The following is a 21,677-nucleotide window of genomic DNA, read 5'->3' on the forward strand; positions in this document are numbered from 1 at the left end:
GCTACAAAGTCTGTGAATGTGCACATGCTGCAGTTTGTGCAATGGGAGTCAGGAGGTCACCTGGAGGATTCCATCTGGGTGCAGTAAAAGAACCAGGAATGTACGTGGGTGGCTGAAGAGCAACACACAGAACTGGGATTTCTGTATATAGGAGTCAACTGTGTGTTTCTGCAGTTATTTACACAGCAATGTTACACTTAGGCAGTTGGACAGGATGTGGACTTTTGGAATGAAGAATCACCATCTGATGAGACCTTTGTTGTGCACAGTTCCCAAGCTGACCATTGCAACTTGAAACCCTCTTACTGTCCCCGGGCTAGTTTTCCAGAGTTTAACTTTTGTAAGTAAAATTGCAGTTTCCTTCTTAGACTTCATGTGACATTATATTTAATTTTAACTTAAGCACTTCTTGCTGAGCCTGCTTGTCAAATTCTGAGTTAGCAGTGACATAACCACTGTTTAGTTTGTAATATTGTACAGAGTGAAGCATGACCACAGAATTTACCATCAGTAATGGGGCAGAGAAGGTTTTTCTCCCTGAATGCAATGGAAATTTTGAGTAATTACGAGTAGAATTTCATGTGGTATAAGATGAGGTTTAAGCTATTTATTCATGTGTAGCTCAACTTATTTTTAAAGTAAACAAAATAGATTTAGAGTTAATATTTTTATTTCCATCTGATTATACAAGAGGACATTTACAGAGCAGTCTCCAGTGCTAAGAGTCTTTACTCATGAAAATGCACACTGGTCCTATGGAACAATACTGCTTTGGTGATGTATGTGAGAACAACTGCTCACTGTGGCATTGGTTTCTCAGTTCCTTCTGAGGCAAACACAGGAAATCTTCAAAACCTCAGCTTCTTATGGTGAGACTGGTAACATTCCATAGCTTTTCATAATACAACCACTAAACCATGAGTACACACTGTTCCTCAGGATTTTAGCTTGGCAAATAATGTACTTACATCAATGATTTATATCACTGAATATTGAATATTTAGGTGTTTCAAAATAATACATTAGAAAGAATGGATGCAAGTAAGGGCCCTGCATTAGCTAAGTGATTCAGCTGATTAAGAGGCTGGCACATCCCTCCTGTGAGGCTGAGGGAGCGGGCACTGGTTAGATGAGAGTAAAGAGGGCTCTGGGGAAGGATCTCATCAAAGTTTTTAAATATCTGATGAGAAGAAGTAAAGAAGATGGAGCCAGGCACTTCTCAGTGATACCCAGTAACAGGAAAAGGGGCACAGACTGGTTCTGTGTGGGTGGTTGAACATGGGAAGACATCACCCAGACAGGCTGGAGATCTGTCCTTGCAGATACTCAAACCTATCAGTGACTTGTAGCTTCAGCAAAGGAGGTGGACTGGGCAATCTCCAGAGATGCCTTCCTACCTCACCTGTTATGTGAAGAAAATATACAAATATACAAGTGATAAAGTCTCTATATAAATACAAAAGCTCTTAAAATTAAATAACGACTTAACTGAGTCACTCAAGTGACAAGTTTCTTTACCAGGCTTGGTCACCAGCAGTTGGCTGATTTGTGAAACTGTTTTTAAAGAATAGCCTATTCACCCTTCATAGCCTTCCTTCTTTCACAGCCATTGTGGAATCCTTTGGTGCCATCAGGACCTTTAGGCAGCCGCAGCACCCCTACAGGGAGACCATCTGCGTTTTGTATTTTCCGAGCCAACATGGGACTGCTGACAGGACTCTTCTCTTGTGTCAGAGTTTGGGCTTTTCTTCTCTGCACCCAGGGGCTCCCAGAAGGAGTGATGCTGCTATCTGAGGAATAATCAGTGTACTTCCTTGGAATTTCAGGGCTAGTGCTTGGGTTAAGCTTGCTGTCTTCAGCCAGCGGAGATTTTTTGGTTACTTTTCTTAGTGAAGATGGACTGTTCCAAGGACTTGATCTGGGTGACATATTAGGACTCAAATGGTTGTTTGGGTGGATGATGGGGCTCAAATTCCTCGTAGTATTTGTGGTGGTACATTTGCGTCCTGACAGTGGTGATGTAGGATTGCTCTCTGGGTCAGAAGAGCTGTTTGCTGAAGATTCATCACCAGCAAACTGAAGTTCCTCAACTCTCTTGTTAAGGGATCGAGTCTTCTTAAGGCTCTTGCTGGTGTCTTCATCACGGTTCTTGTCTTTGGGAACTTTTTTCTTTGGTGGTTTCATGCCTATTAGGACAACTTTCATGCTGGTCTCTTTGTTTTCAGCACACATGAAATCATGAGCACGTACGGCAGCTTCTACTTCTTCAAATTCTATAATTGCACATTCCTGGGTTCCCAGCTGAGTGTACCGATTGCTGACCCTCCTGATATCAGGTGGGAGATCCCTGCCAGGCTTGAGAATACGAACTGATGAAATGACACCAAAAGTTACAAAGGCTTTGAGGAGATGCTCCATTATCCTTTCTTGCATGCATCCGTTTTCTTCTTTGTTAAGGGCCTGCAGCTCAGAAATCATGTGGATATCATATACCAGTAGCATCCTGGTAGGGACATTTTCACTTGGAAACACTGGAACTGGAGTATTTCTTCGAACCTTTTTGTTATCATCATTGAGCTCCAGAGTGTTCGAGTACTTCAGTGCATAGGCTGTGGTTCTCCAGTCACGTGTAAGGTGTTTCACCTTAGGGACAGACACAGGTTAAGCACCACAACTGAGCACACCCAATCAAACTAATCACTGAATTTTAAGGCAGGTGCAGGTTTCAGTATACAAACAGAACCCTGGATTTAAGTTTCATGTAGCAGACTTACTGAAAAACAGTTTTCGTGCTATAATGGGCATCAGTGAGCTCCTGTAAAGCTCATGTCCTGTTGAATCTAATGAAAATAGGAACTGGAACTAAAGCTCAAACTGGAAATCATTACTACATCTGAAAGCCTGCTCAAGTAGTGCTTGGTCATTCCACATCTAGGCTTGAACCATGATCAAAATGCATGTTCTAGGGAGGTTACATTTACCAAACAAGTTTTGTTAAGTTTAGGTCTTCATTGTATTGAACTGATCTTTCCTCCCGCAAAAATCTTGGTCCAAAAAACACCTCAAACTTTTCAGTTTTCATTAAATGTTTATAAATAGTTTATCTCTTACCAATATAATCTGTTTGAAGTAGTCTGAAGAAATTGAGAGTGCCTTAATTTCTAGACTGAATAACTCTGCAAAATGATGAGATTTAAAATCTTGACAAAGTGTTTCTAATGTAATTCTAGAAATCAGTTACATACAGATTTACATAGGTCTTTCTAATGCAAGGAGAAAAAAAAGAAAAATAGAATAAAACTCACTTCAAGTTTAAGGGACTTCAGTTACCACATAATTTTTACTACACTTCATTTTTGATTCACTGTCCCTTCTCAGAGACAGGAATGTAACTTTACCAGGACTACCTAGCTATTCATGAGTAGTTGCCGTGGAAATTAATTTTACCTAATGTCCTTCTAGCTCCAAGAACGATAATTTAAAAGCATACAGGCTTTTAAGCCAATGATTTCCTTAGCCAATCATCAAGGAGTTCAGCAGTTGAAGTTCTGGGTGAGTACAAACCTAACCATCATAGCAAAACCAGGTAGATAAAGACCATAAAGCTGCCTGTATAAAACATTACTTTAATCTCTTCTACTGTTTTTAGAGTCATCAGGCTTGCATGAGACCCTTCAAGTCTTAAAAAGTTGGCTTACCTTCTTAAATGAAGTGAGGAGTTTAACACTGACATAACCCATCTTATTTCTTCTCACATGCTTCAGAAGGAAGGCATCTTTCTCAAGGTTCTCATCTGAGAAGTAATATTCAATCTGTGCTATTAGCTTCTGGATCAGGTCATTTTCTGGTGGTTTCCAGTTTTGGTCAGAGTCATCTTCATTTTCCCCACCACTGGAAAACAGTTAAATCATTTTATCAACAGATCTTCATCTTCTATTAGTGGATTCAAATAGCCTTTCAAAATGAAAGGCCATAACCATTATGCTGGTTCCAACTGAGTTCAGATGTGGGCACTGGACAGGTATCAGCCACCAGCTGAGCCAGTGGGCAAGCTCAGAGGATGAAGCTTTCCAGTCAGCATAAGGAGCCAAGTTCCTGAGCTCATTCCAAAAGCTGACCTCAGTGAAGAACAATGAGACATCTACTTAAGCTTGAAAGCACTGCCAACTCAAATCCTCCACCAAAACATGTAAGGAAGATGCACTGACACTTGGTACTATACAAAGTTCCTCCAGTGACACTGTTAAATTTTTCAGTATGATGCTATTAAACATAGGCCTGACCTTTATGTGCTTTGTGAGTAGTCACATACCAGAGAATGAATATTCCAACTTGATGCAGTCATGACTTCTTAAGCCTCTTCACTACATGAATGCAGGAGCTGATATCCAGGGAGTAAGAAGGACTGACAGGACTGTTGCATGTTATACAGGTCACTTCCAGAGTGACACAGTAATGTAACCAGCACTTTACCACAGGGGCTAAACCTGCCAGCTCATGTACCTCAGGAACAGGTTTATATACACACATGCAGGTTCCTAAGAAGTCATTCTCAATTCTTCTCTTTACCTGCCATCATAATGTCTGGGTACCTGGGCAAAATGTAGCATTTTTGAGCATCCAATTCCTCAGAAAAAACTGCAGTCATGGATTCAAGGTAAACGTCTTGCCACGTGCAGTTACAGCAACATATTTGTTGCTGAAATAGACATTTCCATTTACAGGTGACTAAAATAGAAAAGTCTGTCTTAAGGCAGAGTCATTTTTTCAAGCTGTTAGTGGTCTAGTTTTGTTGTGGGATCATCATCCAAGTTTCTGTTAAAAAAATAAAATCATCCACTAAGTACCCCATAAATAATGTATTCGTTTGGTCTCCCAAGTATGTTAGCAATGAAAAGAAGGAGCCATGCATTTCCCCAGAATTGTCTTAAGTGGCTTTTGCAGGCTTCGAAGTCCTTAGGAAAAGGAGCAGGGATTACTGGAGTGCTGTGAGGCCGATCTGGCAGGGAGGATGCCCTGCCCTGGGCAGTTGTGTCCAGGGCTGATGGAGGCAGGGGTTGCAGTGCTGTGGCTGTGCTGCTGTCTGGACAGAGTGGTCAGGTCACTGGGCTCTGCACACTGGGCTCTGGAACTGTGCCTGCTGCTGGGACAAGTTACACTAGTTGTCTGGGACATGGCTTTTTGAAGCTTACAGTAAATTTAGTTGTTATGGTTCTTCTGATGATAGGACAACACATCGGATATATGTGGATACTCACTTGCACAATCCTAGAAGTGTCCCTGTTAAAAATCTCCCTTGCCTTTAATAAGCTTCAGTTCAAAGGAATGACAAGAATGAGAGAGCAAGACAAAAAAATTGATGTTATTTGGCAAAGGCAGAAGTGGAAGATAATAGATGAAGCTATGATTAAGATGGTAAAAAATATCTAATGCCCAGCTGTGGGTGCTGCTTTCAGAAGGAAGCAAAAACCAATGGTGTTTATTTTTCATTCATGGTAGTCCCTTCCTACTATTTCATTTACTACCGATTCAGAATTGGTCTGGGTACAAGAAGCTTGGAACATTTCAGCCTTTTTACAAATCCACACTCTGCTAGGAAAAGCTTGCCTTTAGTTCAAGATCTGGCTTACTTTTGTTTTAGGGATTTATTAGCATAGGTATTTGCAGATGTTTGTTTAGAGACAAAAGAGGGTGTTGTGCTTTGGAAAACAACAAAAATTAATGACATGTTTGCAGAGATTGGCACCATCCCTACCTACAGCATTAACACTGAATCAGGGTGAAACAGGCCTCATTTCACCTCCCAAATATTGGGCACAGTTTGACCTATATGCTATTTCTATGTTTGGCAGACAAGTCAGCTTTTACAGAATCTCATGGGCTCTTACAACAGCCCTCACTAAAGGCTGTATGAAAATAGCACCTCCAATAAATGCAGAAAATTGTAATTAGATCTATATTAATTTGTGATAATAATCAACTGGTAGCAACTCTAGGGTATCGACTGTATCACAAAAGTAGTTGATAAATAATTTCAGTCAACATTGACCAAGAACCAAACCCTAGTAATTATTCACAACTTTATTTTTTTATTCAGAGTTTTGTTATGATGTGCTTATAAAACAGAATGAAAAACAATCTTTTAACATGGTGACTCATCTGGCCATTAGTCACACAAGAAACTGAACATCTACAGAAAGAGCAGATTTGGAATTTTAAATATTAAGACTCGCAAATAATATATTAAATTATTTGGATAGCATTTGACCTTCTGAAAATTTTTAGCTGAGTCTCCAAATGTATTGTATTAATAAGCAATCTGTGGCAATCTAATTTATAACTTCCCAGAGTACAATCACTCAAAGACAGTCCACGTTTGTTAACAAAAACATGAATACAGTACTGGGTGTCTACTGATGGCAAGTTGTCTGCAACCTTCAGCTGGAGAGTGAGATGGCTCTTTCCCAGCAGTTTTAGATCATCCCTAATAATTTTCCAAATGTTTATAAATAATTTCCTAACAGAAGCTGCATTCCCAAAAAGGAAATCCTTAGGTGAGGTTATATGTAAGTGGCAGAAGCGTGTCTACACTTCATTCACCTACTTTAGTTGTAGTCTTTAGAGTTCTCTCCATGGCTATATATCTATTTACAAAAAAACAACCTCCACAAGGACTGAACATACATCAACACTGTCAGCAAACATTTCTGAAGACATCAACTACTGCAGAGGATTAAATAAGTGACACTTAAGAGTAGCTATTGTCTTTCAAAGATTGAAAAAATAACCATGTTTTCTTTTCCTAGTCTAGGCCAGGGCTAGAAGCTCTTCACAAGTAATACTATCAGAGATAAGAAATGTAAATAATAGCCCGATTTTAAGAAATCAGTAATTGGAATGCAATACTGTAGGCTGCTGTACATATTTATAAAACTACAGCATAATATATGATTGTGGAATAACTAAGCAGTTTAAAAAACTTAACTGTGCCTAGCTATGTTCAACTCCTGTTTCTGTAGTCCGTAGTTCACAGTTTTGGCAGCTACAAAAAATTTCTCGCTCCTCTACTACCCCACTATAATCTAAAATAATACATTGCAGTTTATTCTGAGTCAATGCTTGGTATGAAGTTAGAAAATCAATTAGAAACAATAAATGTTCAAACAGAATACTGGATTTCATGCTACTATACCAAAATCTTTATGTGACAATTTATTACTCCATCTGCAGCTTTAGTACAAACCACAGGATGAACTACAACTAGTAGAGCTTTGTTTCTCTGCAGTTTGCTGGCACAAAAATCCTGGATGATCGTTTTACAAGTAAGAGATTCTGGTAAGCATCAAAACTATTTCAGGCCACCAAGCCAAAACGGGCAAAAAGAGGAAAAGAACCCAAAACGTGAAACCTCCCCCCAAAAAACTCCAAAACACAGTTACAATTAACCCCCAAATTCCTTCTGTAAAACGCAGTGAATTGAAAATGTGGGGCCATGGCAGCCGATGGGGGAGCCCCGGCGCCGGGCCCGGCAGTTCTGGTCGCAGCCCGGGCGGAGCTCTCGGTGCGGGCAGCTCCCTCCCGGCCGGGCGTTCGCGCTGGAGCTTTCCCGTGTCTCCCACCCGCCCCTCGGCGTTGCATCAGCCGGGCCCGCTCCGTCCCGGGGGTGTCGGCGGCGGCCCCGCTGCTCGCCCCGCACAGCCCCGCCCGCACCGCGTTCCCCTGCCCGGGGGCTCACCTGGAGCGCCCGCAGCGCCCCGAGTCCTCCTCGCTGCAGCTGGGGCACGGCGCTCCGCCGCCCCCTTCCTCCTCCTCCTCCTCCTCCTCGTCCTCCTCGTCCTCCTCGTCCTCCTCGGCGGCCGCCTGGACGGCCACTCGGATCTGCACGGGGCCGCTCCCCGCCGGCGGCTCCGGCCCGGCGGGCTCGGGCGGCTGCTGCTGGGCCATGGCGCTCCCCGGCCGGGCTCAGCCCGCCCGCCACACTAGCGATGCCCCGGCTGGCGACAGCCGCCCGGCCGCCTCCCCTGCTGTCCCCCCCGTCCCCTCCCGCTGGGGCGGCGCTCCCAGCTCCACTCCCCCGGCGCGCCCGCACGGCAGCGGGAGGGTCCGACCCTCCTCCAGCCATGCCGCCCCCGGGCCCGCCGGTCAGCTGAGTCCTTCTTGACGGCTGGACAGGGACCGCTTTGGTCTTGTCAGGAAACAACGGGCTCCTCAGCGCAAAGCAGCGGCTCCGCTTCTCTTCTCTTGGTACCTCCTTGGGGCTCTGCCGCTGCTCCCCGACCAGAGCGTTGCGTTTTATCAAAGTCAGAAAGGTTTCGTCGGGGTAAGTGTGGATTAAATGCCGAGGGTGAGATTTGGAAATAAGATACACAATTCAACAAAGACGTGATTAGATACGTGTTGGTTTTGCAGAGCAGTCTCCTCTATAGTTCTGCACGGCACTTACATAGAATAAAACCGTCGCCCCTTAAGAACTAATTAAAATAGAGGCCCTTTTTCTGAAACACTTAGGCAGTGATTATTTTGAATTTAAGACTATTACACGCTATTTCAGTGGACTGTTTCAGCTACTAAAGTGAAATTAACATTCATATGCTAAATGCTAGAATCTAAAGATTTTTAATTTGCCAAGTAAATTCTTATTCTTCACTCAAGGAAGATCTTTTTTTTTCAATATTATCTGTACCAAAACTGCTAAATGATCTTTAAGTTTAAAGATCTAAAGATCTTTAGATCTAAGATCTAAAACTTCATTTGTGGCATCCTGGTTTATGTCTGCATTACTTCAGTATTTTCTTCTTAAAAATTTGGATGAATAAAAAGTGAGACTGCACTCAGGGCCAGCTCTCGTCACTGTGTCAAACTGTCCTCATGAGTCAGGTTTGCTGGCATGGACATTCTGATACTGCCCTGCCTCAGGGTTTGGCTGATTTTTAAATGTGCCTTAAGCCATGAAGTATTTTGTTTATGAAATATGCTTACAAGCATCACTAACGAAATCTCTAGTTCTCTGCTAATGGAACATTCTGTAATATGTCTTGCGTAAGGCATCACTTTGCTATTTATTTCAGAGGAGGCAGAACCACAAACACAAATTACACATTCTAGGCAAGAATATGGACAGGGACTGTGGGTCAGGTTTTGTATGAATTCATGGAAGTTGTTTGCCTCCCTAGGCACAAACAAGGAGGAAGAACAAAGAGCTATTTTATGCTACAGTAACTCAAATGCTGTTTGAGAGAGACCTTCCAGTTTATCTGATATATCTTTCTGTCAAGGTTAAGGGAACTTGATTTTATAGTAAAGGACACTACATGTGTTTATTTGTTGTACCAGCACAGAACTGGCCTTTGTCCAGATGAAGACTGATGTAATTTCAAACACTCTGTTGATTAGATCTCCATTGAAATTACCAGACTAATGTTTTTGAGTTTGTTTGGTTTGCTTTATTTTCCTGTTAATATAACAGTGCTCTATAATGCTTAACTTCCAGTAGAGATATGGATTTTATAATTATAGTCATATAAACGTAGCAGAACTTAAAACTAAATGTGTTAATGTAGACAAGTCCCTTGAAGGGAAACCCATGGCTCACAGGTACCCAGTAAATATCATAAACCCGTGAACCTCAACTGCATGACCAAAATCTGCTCTGATTTCTTATGGCGCATTTATTGTTGGTACAACATTGTCTACATACCATTAAAAAAAACTAAAAAAAAAAAAAAAAAAAATTTAAAAAAACACAAAAACCCAACCACATATTTGTGGAGAAAGGATAGTGCAGGAGGGAATTCTTCCCAATGACTTGCAGATGTACTGACTAGCAAGGAGTGGAACCATCTGTGCCCGGCCCGTGCGTTTAGAGGATATAAAAGAGTGGGTGAGCTGGCCACCAGTAACAGGCACTTGCAGATGGAGCTGGAGTAAGAGCAGGAGGCTGCTGGCTGTGCTGAGGAGGTAAGGCACATGTGGCTGTGTAAGGGACAGTCAGGGTTAGGCAGCTGGGTGAGGGACAGGTTTGGGTTAGCCTGTCATGCAGAATGAAAGAAGTCAGAGCTATGTGGAACTGCCCATGAGAAAAGGAATCAGTACTGTGTGAAGCTGCCAATATGAGAAGGAGTCAGAGTTATCAGAGAGAGGCCTGTATGAAAAGGAGTCAGAATTGTACGAGGAAAGGGTCTGAAAAAGAAAACATGTAAGAATTTGCGAATAAAGACTAGTGGGAGTGCCAGTTAAAGGGTTGCTGGTGATACCAGCCCTGTCCATCTCGACTAAATTGTGGCACATATTTTGCATTTCTCACAAAATATGCCATAATTACATTATTCTTCTGTCAGCCTTTCAGCACATGGAAACCAAAATGACAGTACAAGAAGCTAAACCTGGAATACATATTTGTTCGTGTGGCCAGCAATTGGAATAGGTTGCCCGGGGAGGTGTTGAAGAGCATCTTGGGTCTGCACTGGATCGTGTGGTTTGTGGTTTAGGGGCTACAGTTGTAGTGCTGGGTTGGCTTTGGGACCTGATGATCTTAAAGGTCTCTTCCAACCTTGATTATTCCATGATTGTAACTGGGGAAGACACCACGAGGCAACTCACATCCCTTCCACGGACTGACAGCCACACCCTTACTTCTCTAACCACCAATTTCTCGACATGCGTATTTAAAAGCATCCACTACATATCACGGCTTTTCATACACAGCCACTTGCTCGTAGAACTCAGAAAAATATGATCACAATAGCGGCTTTTTATTGTGGGACACCGGGCACAGCAGGGTGACCGCGGAGCGCCACATCTGTCTGTGTGTCCGTCCCCTCACGGATTCCCGCCCTTGGCACCGCCTCAGCCGGGCGGGGCGGAAGCCGCGGTCGCCGCGGTAACGCGGAGCCATTTGCGGCAGGGCGGCGGCGGCGGCGCGGGGCTGCGGGGTTGTTTGGGGCCGCGGAGCCCTGAGAGGCCGCCCGGGGCCGAGGGACAGCGCGGGGCCGAGGGGGCCAGCGGGCCATGGTGCCCAGCAGAGGCCGCACGGGCCGGGGCCCGCGGGCCGCGCCCGCAGCGGTAGGTGCTGCCGGGGCTGGGCGAGCGGCCGGGTCGCGGCTCCCCCACAGCGTCTGTGCTGTGCCGGGAGCTGCGGGGGGGACACGTTTCGGTTTTGTCGCATAAATCGAGCTCAAAGACCAGCACGTTTTGCCTCTTGAAAATACAAGGCGTATTTAAATGTAAACACTTGTTTTCTTCATACTGAGACTTGCATCCCCATGGAAGTCACGCTTTCAGTGTATTTTTAATATGAAAACGTGTGTGATTTTTGTAAACTAAAAATTCAGCGTTACTTGGAGCTGTGATGCGTTCTTCATAGTATTTTGCAAAACAGGTCCTTTCTTAGCAGATTTTGCTGTTTGAAAATAGCTTTATTGTTTGAAAAGCAGTTGTGTTGATATGCAATATCAATATTGCCATCAGCAATTGTATTGATATTTCTGAGAAATGTAGCATTTAATTTCATTTCCTTCCAATTTTCAGGTTAATAATTGTGGTTTCCAGCTGGTCATCCAGACCTCGTCAATACCAGAAAAAAACAAACCAGTAATTATTACCTTTCCTTGGATAGTTATATTAATTAATATAGTTGTATGATACAAATCTGCATGCTGTCAAGTAGAAATTGCCTTTTCAGTACTCATCTGTTGAGTTACAATATCTAATGTATCTAGCAGTATTTTGTTAATTTAATCCTATTAAAAACATATGAAACAAAAACACGGGGTTGTACTATAGCCTGCCATAAGCTTAATATATATGTACGTGTATATATATATAATTTCTTGATCTTCTATCTGTACCTCTGTCCTGTAATTGCAGTATTTTTCACAGGGTGGGGTTTTTTATTTATTCAGTCAACTGCATATAAATGTACTGGTAACTTCCATATTTTCATTTTGGTTTCCAACAGTGAAGCTTTTTAGTTTAGTGTCTTAAAAGAATGAATATACCTTTAACTGGAGAAATTACTTATTCTCTCTTCAAAGCATTTGTAGAAATTACTGAGAGCTGCTGTTAGTACTAATGTTGTGTTTGTCTGTGTAAAGACATTATTTGCATTTGAAAACTCTAACATTTGTCTATAATACTGTGTTACAGTTTGAATTCAGGATAAATAAAGAACAGTCCTCTTTCCACAATAGACTTCTGCAGCATGATCTGGAAAAAAACTACTCAGGAAGACAAGGTAATATTCCATAGGGTTTGGTTTGTTTGTGTTTTGTATCTGTTTAATTATTTTAAAAGTAAAGAAAGATTGTAAGTGTGACTGTGCTTGGCTACAATAATTCAATGTAGTTACTGTTTCATCATGTCCTGAACACACTATGCTACCGCCTGTCTTTTTTCATCCTTTTTTTCCCCTCTCATGGAATAGCATATTTTCTTCTACCTACAAAGCCACAACCTGTCAAGTGCCCTTCTGTACATTCCTTCAATAGCCACACACTTGTCTAAAGTAACATTTTGCTGGCTGTTTAGCATTTTAATATATTTAGATAAAATTAGTTTCTAATTTAGAACTATGATATTAAGAGATGGTTTTTCTATTGTGCTTGGGTGCTCTTGGCTTTGCAAAGCAAAATATTGATGATCTCACTGCTAACTGTGGTGAGGACTGGAAGAGACTTGAAACAAGCAACATGAAACTTCTTGCCATGTTGCTGCCTCTTGCCTGTGATTAGTGTGAGTAGAAGACCAATTTAGTTATCATGGCAACTCTTTATTCATTCTGGTAAAAAATGAAGGCCAGCAGCCATTCAGAATATGTTGACTTTTAGGGATACTATATGACTTATGGAGTAAATGTAAGTCTGTGGTTTGGTTTTGTTCCCTGTGCAGGAAACCTAAGAGTGTTAAGTCCTTTAGTGAGTTACAAGCAGCTCTATTTCCCAGTGCCATCCAGTCTGGATTGGCATTGAAGCAGAATACAGGTTCTTTATCAGGACTTGGGGAGATTTCTATTCACACCCCTACAAAATCCAGAGGCTGATAAAACACCCACATTTTTAGTTCACATGCTTCAGGAAACAGTGGAAACTTCTCATTAGTCTGTCTTTGACTGGGCATTGCCTTCGTGAAGGGGTTTCCTGGTGCTGCCTGTGTAAAAGGGTGTTAAAGAGGTCGGTAGATCATTGTCAGGAAACCACTAGAAATCTTTTTGAAAAATATACTACAGGCTTTTAAATGAATGTTTTTTATAAATCGTTAATGAAAGAGCAGCAATAGGGATCTTTTACATGTCTTTAGGAAAATGACAGTAGACGAACAAAGTCACTTTACTGCCATCCTGTCATGTTTTAGACTGATAACTTCAAGTTTCTGGTCTTATGTTTATTAGCTTTAAAACCTGCGACACAACTAAAGTAAGATTTTTTGCAACAATGTTATTTGATTTTAATTTTTTTTCATGTTTTTTCTAATAGTTTTGATTTTAAGAATGCGTGGAGGGTGTTGTTAGAGTAGCAAATGATAGCATCTTTTTCAGTGCTACTTCTGAATTTTAAGTTGACCAACGTATTATTTTACTCAAACAGATACCTAATACTATGTTTCAGACAACAATTGACTCATTACTATAGTAGTAAAAACAGTTGTCTTGTTTATTAAAGAATTGGTGTTTTTCCTGGTAACGTATTTATTTGAAGGAAGAAGAAAGAAAGGGCAGGCACACAGAAGTGAAGCCTATATTTTGCAGTAGTGTGCATGCACAATGATCTATTTTTGACTAATATTTCTCAGTGGATCATCTTCCAAATAAGCCAAAGCTCACGGAACACATTTGTTGATTAATTTTGCAGGTATTTTTAGATGTCCTCCCTTTTTTCCTCTTCTATTAATGAAATGCATGAGGATAAATAGCTTTATAAATATGTTTTCAAGGGCCCTGCCTGTTTCTTGATAATGGGGTGTAATACCAATGATCACTAGGTATTTTGTGCACTTACCTTTGAAAGACTTTGCATTTATTTGTGGCTCAGTGGGAGTGCTTCAATATTTCGGTGCTTTATTTTCTAGTTCTATCAACTTCTATTTGATCTGTGTCTTTATCTTAAGTTGGGTAATACCTTTTTGAAGTTCAGATACTGAAACTGTGAAACAATTTTACAATCTTATGTTAAAATATCACTGGGTAATTCTAATCAAAATAAAGGCATTTACAAAATATCTGCTTACAACAAATTGTTGAAAAAAACTCAAAGTAAAGAAATGGATGTACTTTGGAAAGAAGATGTAGAGGGATATAGCCATAAACTAATAATACTGGTAAAGAAAATTGATAAATCATAGTACTGAATGGAGGCAAAAAACGCTTTCATGCTCTACTTTTTATAAGAAAGAAAATTTTGCTTTTATTGCCTGTAGTTCATGACATGCATCTACAGAGAAGTAGTTCATCCATTTGTATGATTTTCCAATAGATAACATGAATTTTGGGAGCAGTTCATCAATAACATTTCCTGTATTGCAACGTACTGCTGAAGAAAAAATCCTGAACTCAGATCGACTGACCCTGGAAAGGTGAGAGGGTGATGGAGCCCATGTGCCAGAGCTCAGGGCCCTGCTCTGAAGTGACCAGAGCTCCCCTAATGGCTGCAGTCAGGGCTGGGCTTGGGCTCTTGGCTTTTGTGTCTGTGTGTTTTGGACAGAAGAACTGTGTCCCATGGAGAAATTCTCTGTGATATATCCATACAGAAGGCATCTATGGCAGGCAGATTTCTGATCTGAACAGGCTGTTCATGTGATAGCTGAAGAAAAACTTAACAGATTGTGAGGCTGCATCTGCTGAAATTTTAGTATGGTCACTACTTCCATGTAGTTTCCATGTAACAATCAAGTCTCTGAGAATAGAGGTCTATATTTTCAGGCTATGTTTTTAGTAGGTAGGAGTTTCTGCTTTATCTACAGAATTTAATTAGCAAGCCTAATTAATGCTACCTTAATGAAGATAATATTCTTTTCTCTGTTCAGTCAGAGTGGGTGAGCAGAAGGTGGATTACTATTCAATACATACTTATGTGTTGTTTTTCTTTTTTCTTCCAGGCAGAAACTGACAGTGTGTCCAATTATCGATGGGGAAGATCACCTTCGCCTTTTGAATTTCCAGCATAACTTTATAACTCGTATCCAAAATATTTCTAATCTTCACCATCTTGTTTTCTTAGATTTATATGATAACCAGATTGAAGAGATAAGTGGGGTTTCAACTTTGAGATCCCTTAGAGTTCTTCTGTTGGGAAAGAACAGGTAAAAATAATAAAACCTAACTAAGGCACTCTACCTCCTGTGGTGTAACAACTGTGACTTCCCATTGTTTCTGTTACAGTTTTCAGTTTGTGATGTTGCTGTCATACCAGTGAGACCAGCCCTAAGATTAGCTTAAATGTCCTTCCCACTGAGGAAGCACACAGATTTTGTGTATCATGTTCTTCAAAACTTCCTTTCTTAGTACATTTAAGCAACATTTCTCACGTACTTCACATTTCCACCTAATCTTCTATTTTGATTATTAAATATGTGTTCTTAGATTTGTGTGGCATGTTGTGGAATGTCTTTTAAGATCAAATGTAGTATTAATTGATTATTTATAACCCATAAAAAGTACTTCTTCCTGATATATTTAGCTGGGAAAAATACCAGACAGATGAGTCATGGATTTTAATGCTTATTTATTGCTTCTAGTCCTGTAGCCTTTAATTTTAATAATTTAATACATGGATCTGTGGAATTGCTCACACGTCTAAAGGTTATGCTCTGACTTTTAAAATTTTCCTCAATTTCTTATGCTCAGTAAAGTGAGAACTGGGGACCAGACATCAGTTATGTGCAGATTATAAGAATGTACCTCCTAATTCAACCTGTATTCAAAACTGACAAGTTTCAATAGTGCAGTATGTTACTAGAGCTAAGAGCTTTTGTATTAAAAAATCTCACCTGTAAAAATCAATTTTGTTTATAGTAAAATGTTGGGGTGTGGGCACTACAATTTTAAAGTGCTTTGGGGAATTGTTTTCCTTATCATAACCACCCTGAGTGCAGTTTACCTTCAAGTGTTGGGGTAGTCAGGACTTGGCCTGTTCATGAGTGAATGGTTACACATCAGAGTTGTTACCAACTTGTTTTTGGTTTGATCTGTGTGTGATCTTTGATTACTCTTGAAGCAAATGTTTAATGCATGTGTTTAACGTCATCAGCCAGTAGATGATGCTGTTGGATATATAATAGCCTAGGTTTACAATCTGACAAAATATGACACGACAGAGAAGTTTTAAGACAATGAAATTGTTAACTTTGATTTCTAGTGGAGCAAGTATTCCATCCTTTTAAACTTTCTAGAAGAGCCACATAAATTCTGCTGCTATTGAATTATTGGCAGTCAGAAAAGAAGGTGATAGTCTTAAAGTCATACTCATCTGTCAATTTTTTTTCATTGTTCAAAATTTTGTTATTTTTCTCTTACTCTTGTTAAGTCAATTGAAAAAGATTTATTTTATATTGGCTGGAAAATGGAAGATGCTTTTAATCTAATATTAAAAATTGTCATTATTGAAATCTTGCAGAATAAAGAAGATCTCAAATCTGGAGAACCTAAAAAACCTTGATGTTTTAGATCTTCATGGAAATCAGGTGCAGTACAATAACTTGATTGCTTATATTTGTTGTGTAGACATCATGTATTTGCTGTGTCTTTTGGTAAAAGACACCTTGTTTCATGAAAGGGAGCTGGTGGCATGTTTTGCAGCTCTTGAAGTCACAGAAATCAGTAAGCTAAAAGGTGTCATGTTTATTTTGAATCTTTGTACCAGTCTCTTGTACTTGCAGTGCTGTACTTCAGGAAGGTTATAGTGATTAAAACGCTGTGTTAACTGAGTATAATGGCACTCACACCCACACAACAGTAACCTACCACAAGCACTGGTGGTGTAGTTAAAGTAACACAGTCTTAGCACTGCTATAAAATTTTTAGTTATGATTGATTTGCTGTTTCTACTGTTGGTGGTCTGACAAAACCTGATTCCCTACATACATGTAAAAGAGAAGAAAAAGACAAGTTGGCACTGTAGGGACCTATTGTTATAAGTGATGAAATCAGTTTGTGGCTGCTTTGAATTCCATTAGTTGAACAATGTGCACATTGTGCAGAGGCAGCCTAGGACCAGGTGATGGCATTGCCCTTGGACTCTTGGCCATCTCCAAACATTCATTCACAAGTGTTTGTTTGAACAACACAGTTCTTTTTGTATTGCTGCTGGAAATTTGATGGGGGGGTTAAATTTTTGATACAAATTCTTGCAGACTAATGATGCAGCTGTGGCAGTCAGCACACTTTCCCAGCACAAAGAAATCACTAATGAAAATGAAGCACATCTTGCACAAGTGATTGTGATGTAGATCTGACCTTTTTTCGTCTTCAAGTATCTGTAACTCTCTTTACATTAACTGACCTTTTACTTGGAGTTTTGGGCTGGTTGTTGCTGGATCACCTTTATAATAATAGAGTGATTTGTTACATTCTCCAGATCAAAATAAGTCTATGTCAGGAACTAACATTAAATCTTGGAGTTCAGTAAGTTATCTTCAGAATGTTTTCATCATTAATGTAGATGTCAAGAGCACAAATGTTTGGAAATTGAGTTAATTATTTCCTTTTTTGGTAGGTTTAGTGTATTTCTCATGTAAAGACCAAGTAAAGACCATGAGCTTATCTTCCATAAATAAATCATCTTTCTCTTCCTCTCCAGCTCAAAGATAAACAAGTTTTCCTGTTTAAGTTCCTTTTTTTCCCCCTGTCTTTGAGGAATTCAAAATTTAAAACACCAATCTGCCATCCATAGCATTAGTTATTTTTGAAGGCTTAATGAAGAAATGAAGGGAAGAAGTGCTGTGTTTGGGATACATCTTAGTGGATTCATGCCTTGTTTTGAAGGCTAGGTTTTGTTGTTATTTGCTTATATAACGCTGAATAAGGGAGCTCCTTTACCTATTGCAATTTGTGGGATTTTTAATTTTGGCAGCCCTCTAGTCTATCTCAAAAGATATTTCTTCTACATTGTAAATTTCTGAAGAACAGACTTCAGCAATAGAATTGGCTTTGAGAACTTCAAAATACGGTTTCTCATGTTGAAGAATGTAGCAATTTTAACACCAGATCAGAGAATTAGAGCCAGACTTATGTCAGTGTTCAGCAAAAGGACAATAATCACTGAGCATTGTTAATTATGTGCAGTATCTCTTACGTGTTACCAGTGATCCCAAGCAAACACTGAACAATTAAAGCCTGTGTACAAGTTACAGACAAGGTACTGGAAATACACTGGTTTAGCTATTATTAATATAGTAATGTAGACACATAAAATTGGATAATTCAAGGAATCTGCACATACATTTTATGCTAGAATGCTTTAAATATGAAATGTTATTAGAATAATTTCCTGTGTTCTGTTTAATTCTGTGAATCATTTTTCTTCCCAGAAGTTCAAGACTTAAGTAAAATTATGCAGCCTGATTTTTTTCATGCATGAACTTCTTTTCATTCATCACAGATTTTCTTTTTTTTGAAGATGGAACTTTCATTTGTGCGATTTAATTATTGATGGGTGATTATTTGGTGCATAACAAACTTTTTCTCAATTCTATTTCATGATGAGGTATTCAAACATACAAGCAAATGAGAAAATAAATAGTGTTTTTGTTCACTGTTTACAAGTAGACTTTGATTTGTGTACTAATTTCTTTTTGGTATTATATAAATATTATTTGAAACATCCCAAAAACGTGATAATAGCTTTTATTTCTTACCTAATAGTCCATCTGTAAAGCTTGTGTACCTTCATGTGTGGATGCATAATTGAAACAGGCAATTCAGTAGAGCTAATCTTACTCTTTACCACTTTGCTAAGCTTTATCTCTACATGTTGCTGATGAAACCATTATTTTTGCAATAGCAGTGAAATACCAGGATTAATATTCTAGACTGTGGCATTCTAGCCTGTAATTCTAGCTGGGCAGGCATCAGCTGAGGTCTGTGCTCTTCATGCCAACTGTCTGCTCTTGGGGTTGCTTTTAAAAGTCTCTCGTTAGAAATGTATTCTTTTAAATAGTGGTATTTTCTGTCCTTCCTGCTGTAATATAAATACACATAAGTAGATTGTTTAATTAGCAGTTGGATCAAAAATTTAAGCACTTTGAATCAAAGGTTTAAGATATTATTTAATTTTGGTCTTGCTATCTACTTTTGTATGCTTTTTAATTGAGAAATTGCTGAAATTAATTGAGAAATTTCTTATAGCAGCATATTCCAGTCACAGACTTACATGTACACATATATGTGTATGGATATATGGAAATTACCAACAAAATGGGGCATTCTCAAACTGTTAAATAATACCCTTTCTGTTCCAGGAGCTGCTAGATCATGAGTATCATGGTTTAGAGGAGCACAGGCAGACTATTGTATGAAGCTGATAGTTCATGTATACTTCTAGAAAATTTGTGTATCATATATATAATTTTATATCCATATAAAACACGATGTGCATGTTTATTGTATCTCTGACAGATTGCTAAAATAGAAAACATTGGTCACTTAAGTGAGCTGAGAGTGTTAAACCTGGCCAGAAACCTCCTAACCATTGTAGAAAACCTGAATGGACTGGATTCACTCACAGAGCTCAACCTCCGGCATAATCAAGTCTCTGCTATAGTAAGGAGCAAAACTCTTGTCCTTCTCTTTTTTCCTTTTCTTTGTTTTTGACAAAATGCATAATAACTGTAATTTGTTTAAACAATGTGTTTCAGATTTTTGACATTTTGTGTTTCCTCATTGTGTTGCTTATGCTGTTCTCCTGCAGTACTTAATTCTACAACATAAAGGTGAAATAAACACATTCACTTTTGGTATTATTTTCTTTAGATGTGGTCAGGGAGACTGGACTTAAATGACCTTTAAAGGTCCCTTCCAACACAAACTATGCTGTGATTCTGTGATGACTTTTAGTGTTCCACACCTTGAAAGCTCATGATGTCCTTTGGGGAAGGGGGAATAGATTTTGAGACAGCTTTGTGCTTCTAACCTGTAAATTTAGATACTCTTCCATACAAATCCTCTCGATATCTGCAGGTTAGCTAAGCCATAAGACCATCCTTAATTTCAACTGAAGAATGTTGCTGGGCCAATGCAGAGAATACAGATTGTAAGAGCAGAGTTTTTTGATGAAAGCTTTAACCCAGCACTTTAAGTCTTCATGTTCTAAAAATTAAGCTTTTCACTTTACAATTTAAGTTGTAGTTCAGGTATGGCAAGTTGATTTTTCAAACAAGAGCTTTTTGAAATAAAACAGTTTACTTAGATAGCTACCTTTTTCTGGCCTGCATAATTCTTTTAGTTCCTGGTTCCCTGTTGCTGCTGAGCCTTTCTTTTCATCAGTTTCTGCTATTTGCAAAATAGGAATAGTTCTTACATCTCAAAAATAAGAAATTTCTACTCATTGCTGATTCTGTCACTATACCTTCCCCTGTGTCAGTGATGTTACCCAAAATTCTCTTTGCTTGTAGCTTCTGTCTTTTCAGTCCTCTCAGGTGCAGCTTGTACTTTCTGCTGTAACAAGTGGAGAGTCAGCATGAAATTTAAATTAGTGACTTATAGACATGAGCTCTGTGCTGTATCTCAATGTTTCAGATGTTCTCTTCAGGGAAATATTTGTTTTACTTGTTGGCCTGTGGGTTTTTTTTTTAACTCTTGTTGTTGTTGGTATCATTTTGGGTTTTTACTCTAATTAAATTCTAATGAAATACAGTTTTGTTAGTGTGGATTGTTTTGCTTCTCTTTGAATAGTAATTTCAGCAAGTGTGGCACTAACTTTATGTTTAAGTTTTGGACACATTGTACCGTCTAAAACTCTAAGTAAATCCAGCTCCTAAAATAGTATTTTTTCTTAAGTTTATGATAGGTCTTGTCTTTTTCTGTGTGTACCATGATGTACATGTGTTCTTTACTTATATTTGTTTTATTTTTTTTAATGGAAGTTACATTCCTTTTGTATGAATTCAGATTCTGCTGCAATAGGAAATTACTAAAAATGCAGAAATATGGAACGAAATATATAATTCTATGGGAAGAATATCCAAGATAGTTTGTTACTGGAGTAGCTGAGGGAGAGGAGCTGTATTTCTCTAAGATCAAGTTTAAGTTCATGTGGTTGACTGTGCAGGTGGAGGAGATATTTTAATTGTGATATTGTTATAATGTAGCACTTAAATGCAAAATATTCACTCCTAAGTTCATGAAAATAATTTGGTTACTGTGCTTTAGTTACTCAGTTACTGTGACAAGCTCATTATGAATCAAGCTTTTTAAACTTGAATATTCCTTCAAATGAAAGAATCTAAACTCAATTTTAAAAATATAAATTGCTGATCTAAAATAATTTTTAAATTAATCTGATTTAAATAACTTTGCATTTTTTTGGTGAACCTTCCTTATTTTTGACATACCTCTCTTTGACCTGCTCTAAGTGAATTATTCTTGTGTAGGAAAGATGATGATCTCACTTGTCAAGCAAAATAAGCTTACATAATGAACTCTGTGCCCATTGCAGTTTACTGTACTGAGTAACTGAAGTTATCCAACTGGG

General features: G+C 39.2%; 2 protein-coding genes across 6 annotated transcripts in view; one reads left to right on the forward strand and one right to left on the reverse strand.

The window, feature by feature from the left end:
- Positions 1 to 652: 652 nt before the first annotated feature.
- On the reverse strand, positions 653 to 7,959 carry LARP6 (La ribonucleoprotein 6, translational regulator). The gene is made up of 3 exons (XM_014873950.2): positions 7,736 to 7,959; positions 3,699 to 3,891; positions 653 to 2,643 (listed from the first exon to the last, which is right to left on the reverse strand). Exons 1-3 carry the CDS (start codon positions 7,942 to 7,944, stop codon positions 1,573 to 1,575), a joined length of 1,473 nt encoding a protein of 490 aa, XP_014729436.2. The 5' UTR covers positions 7,945 to 7,959; the 3' UTR covers positions 653 to 1,572.
- Positions 7,960 to 8,097: 138 nt separating this feature from the next.
- LRRC49 (leucine rich repeat containing 49) overlaps positions 8,098 to 21,677 on the forward strand; it is a 42,278-nt gene continuing 28,698 nt past the window's right edge. For 2 of the 5 annotated variants that reach the window (XM_088172465.1, XM_088172466.1), the window contains exons 1-7: positions 10,993 to 11,061; positions 11,527 to 11,589; positions 12,145 to 12,232; positions 14,466 to 14,565; positions 15,088 to 15,291; positions 16,605 to 16,671; positions 19,604 to 19,747. In XM_088172465.1, the coding sequence (XP_088028591.1) occupies positions 11,008 to 11,061; positions 11,527 to 11,589; positions 12,145 to 12,232; positions 14,466 to 14,565; positions 15,088 to 15,291; positions 16,605 to 16,671; positions 19,604 to 19,747 (720 nt within the window). In that variant the 5' untranslated portion in view covers positions 10,993 to 11,007. Of the gene's footprint in view, positions 8,321 to 9,885; positions 9,958 to 10,992; positions 11,062 to 11,526; positions 11,590 to 12,144; positions 12,233 to 14,465; positions 14,566 to 15,087; positions 15,292 to 16,604; positions 16,672 to 19,603; positions 19,748 to 21,677 lie in introns of those variants that run through there. The other 3 variants (XM_088172469.1, XM_088172467.1, XM_088172468.1) reach the window with 3 other exon arrangements.

The sequence above is a fragment of the Sturnus vulgaris genome, chromosome 13, assembly GCF_052056855.1.
Source record: "Sturnus vulgaris isolate bStuVul1 chromosome 13, bStuVul1.hap1, whole genome shotgun sequence".
NCBI classification, from domain to species: domain Eukaryota; kingdom Metazoa; phylum Chordata; class Aves; order Passeriformes; family Sturnidae; genus Sturnus; species Sturnus vulgaris.

Bases quoted from the DNA above. Each gene is read 5' to 3' on its own strand.
- LARP6 (XM_014873950.2), bottom strand. From the start codon at position 7,944: ATGGCCCAGCAGCAGCCGCCCGAGCCCGCCGGGCCGGAGCCGCCGGCG. The intron at 3,892-7,735 runs GTGAGCCCCCGG...ACTGTTTTCCAG, and splicing joins GGGCGCTGCGGGCGCTCCAG to TGGTGGGGAAAATGAAGATG. The intron at 2,644-3,698 runs GTAAGCCAACTT...TCTGTCCCTAAG, and splicing joins TCCTCACTTCATTTAAGAAG to GTGAAACACCTTACACGTGA.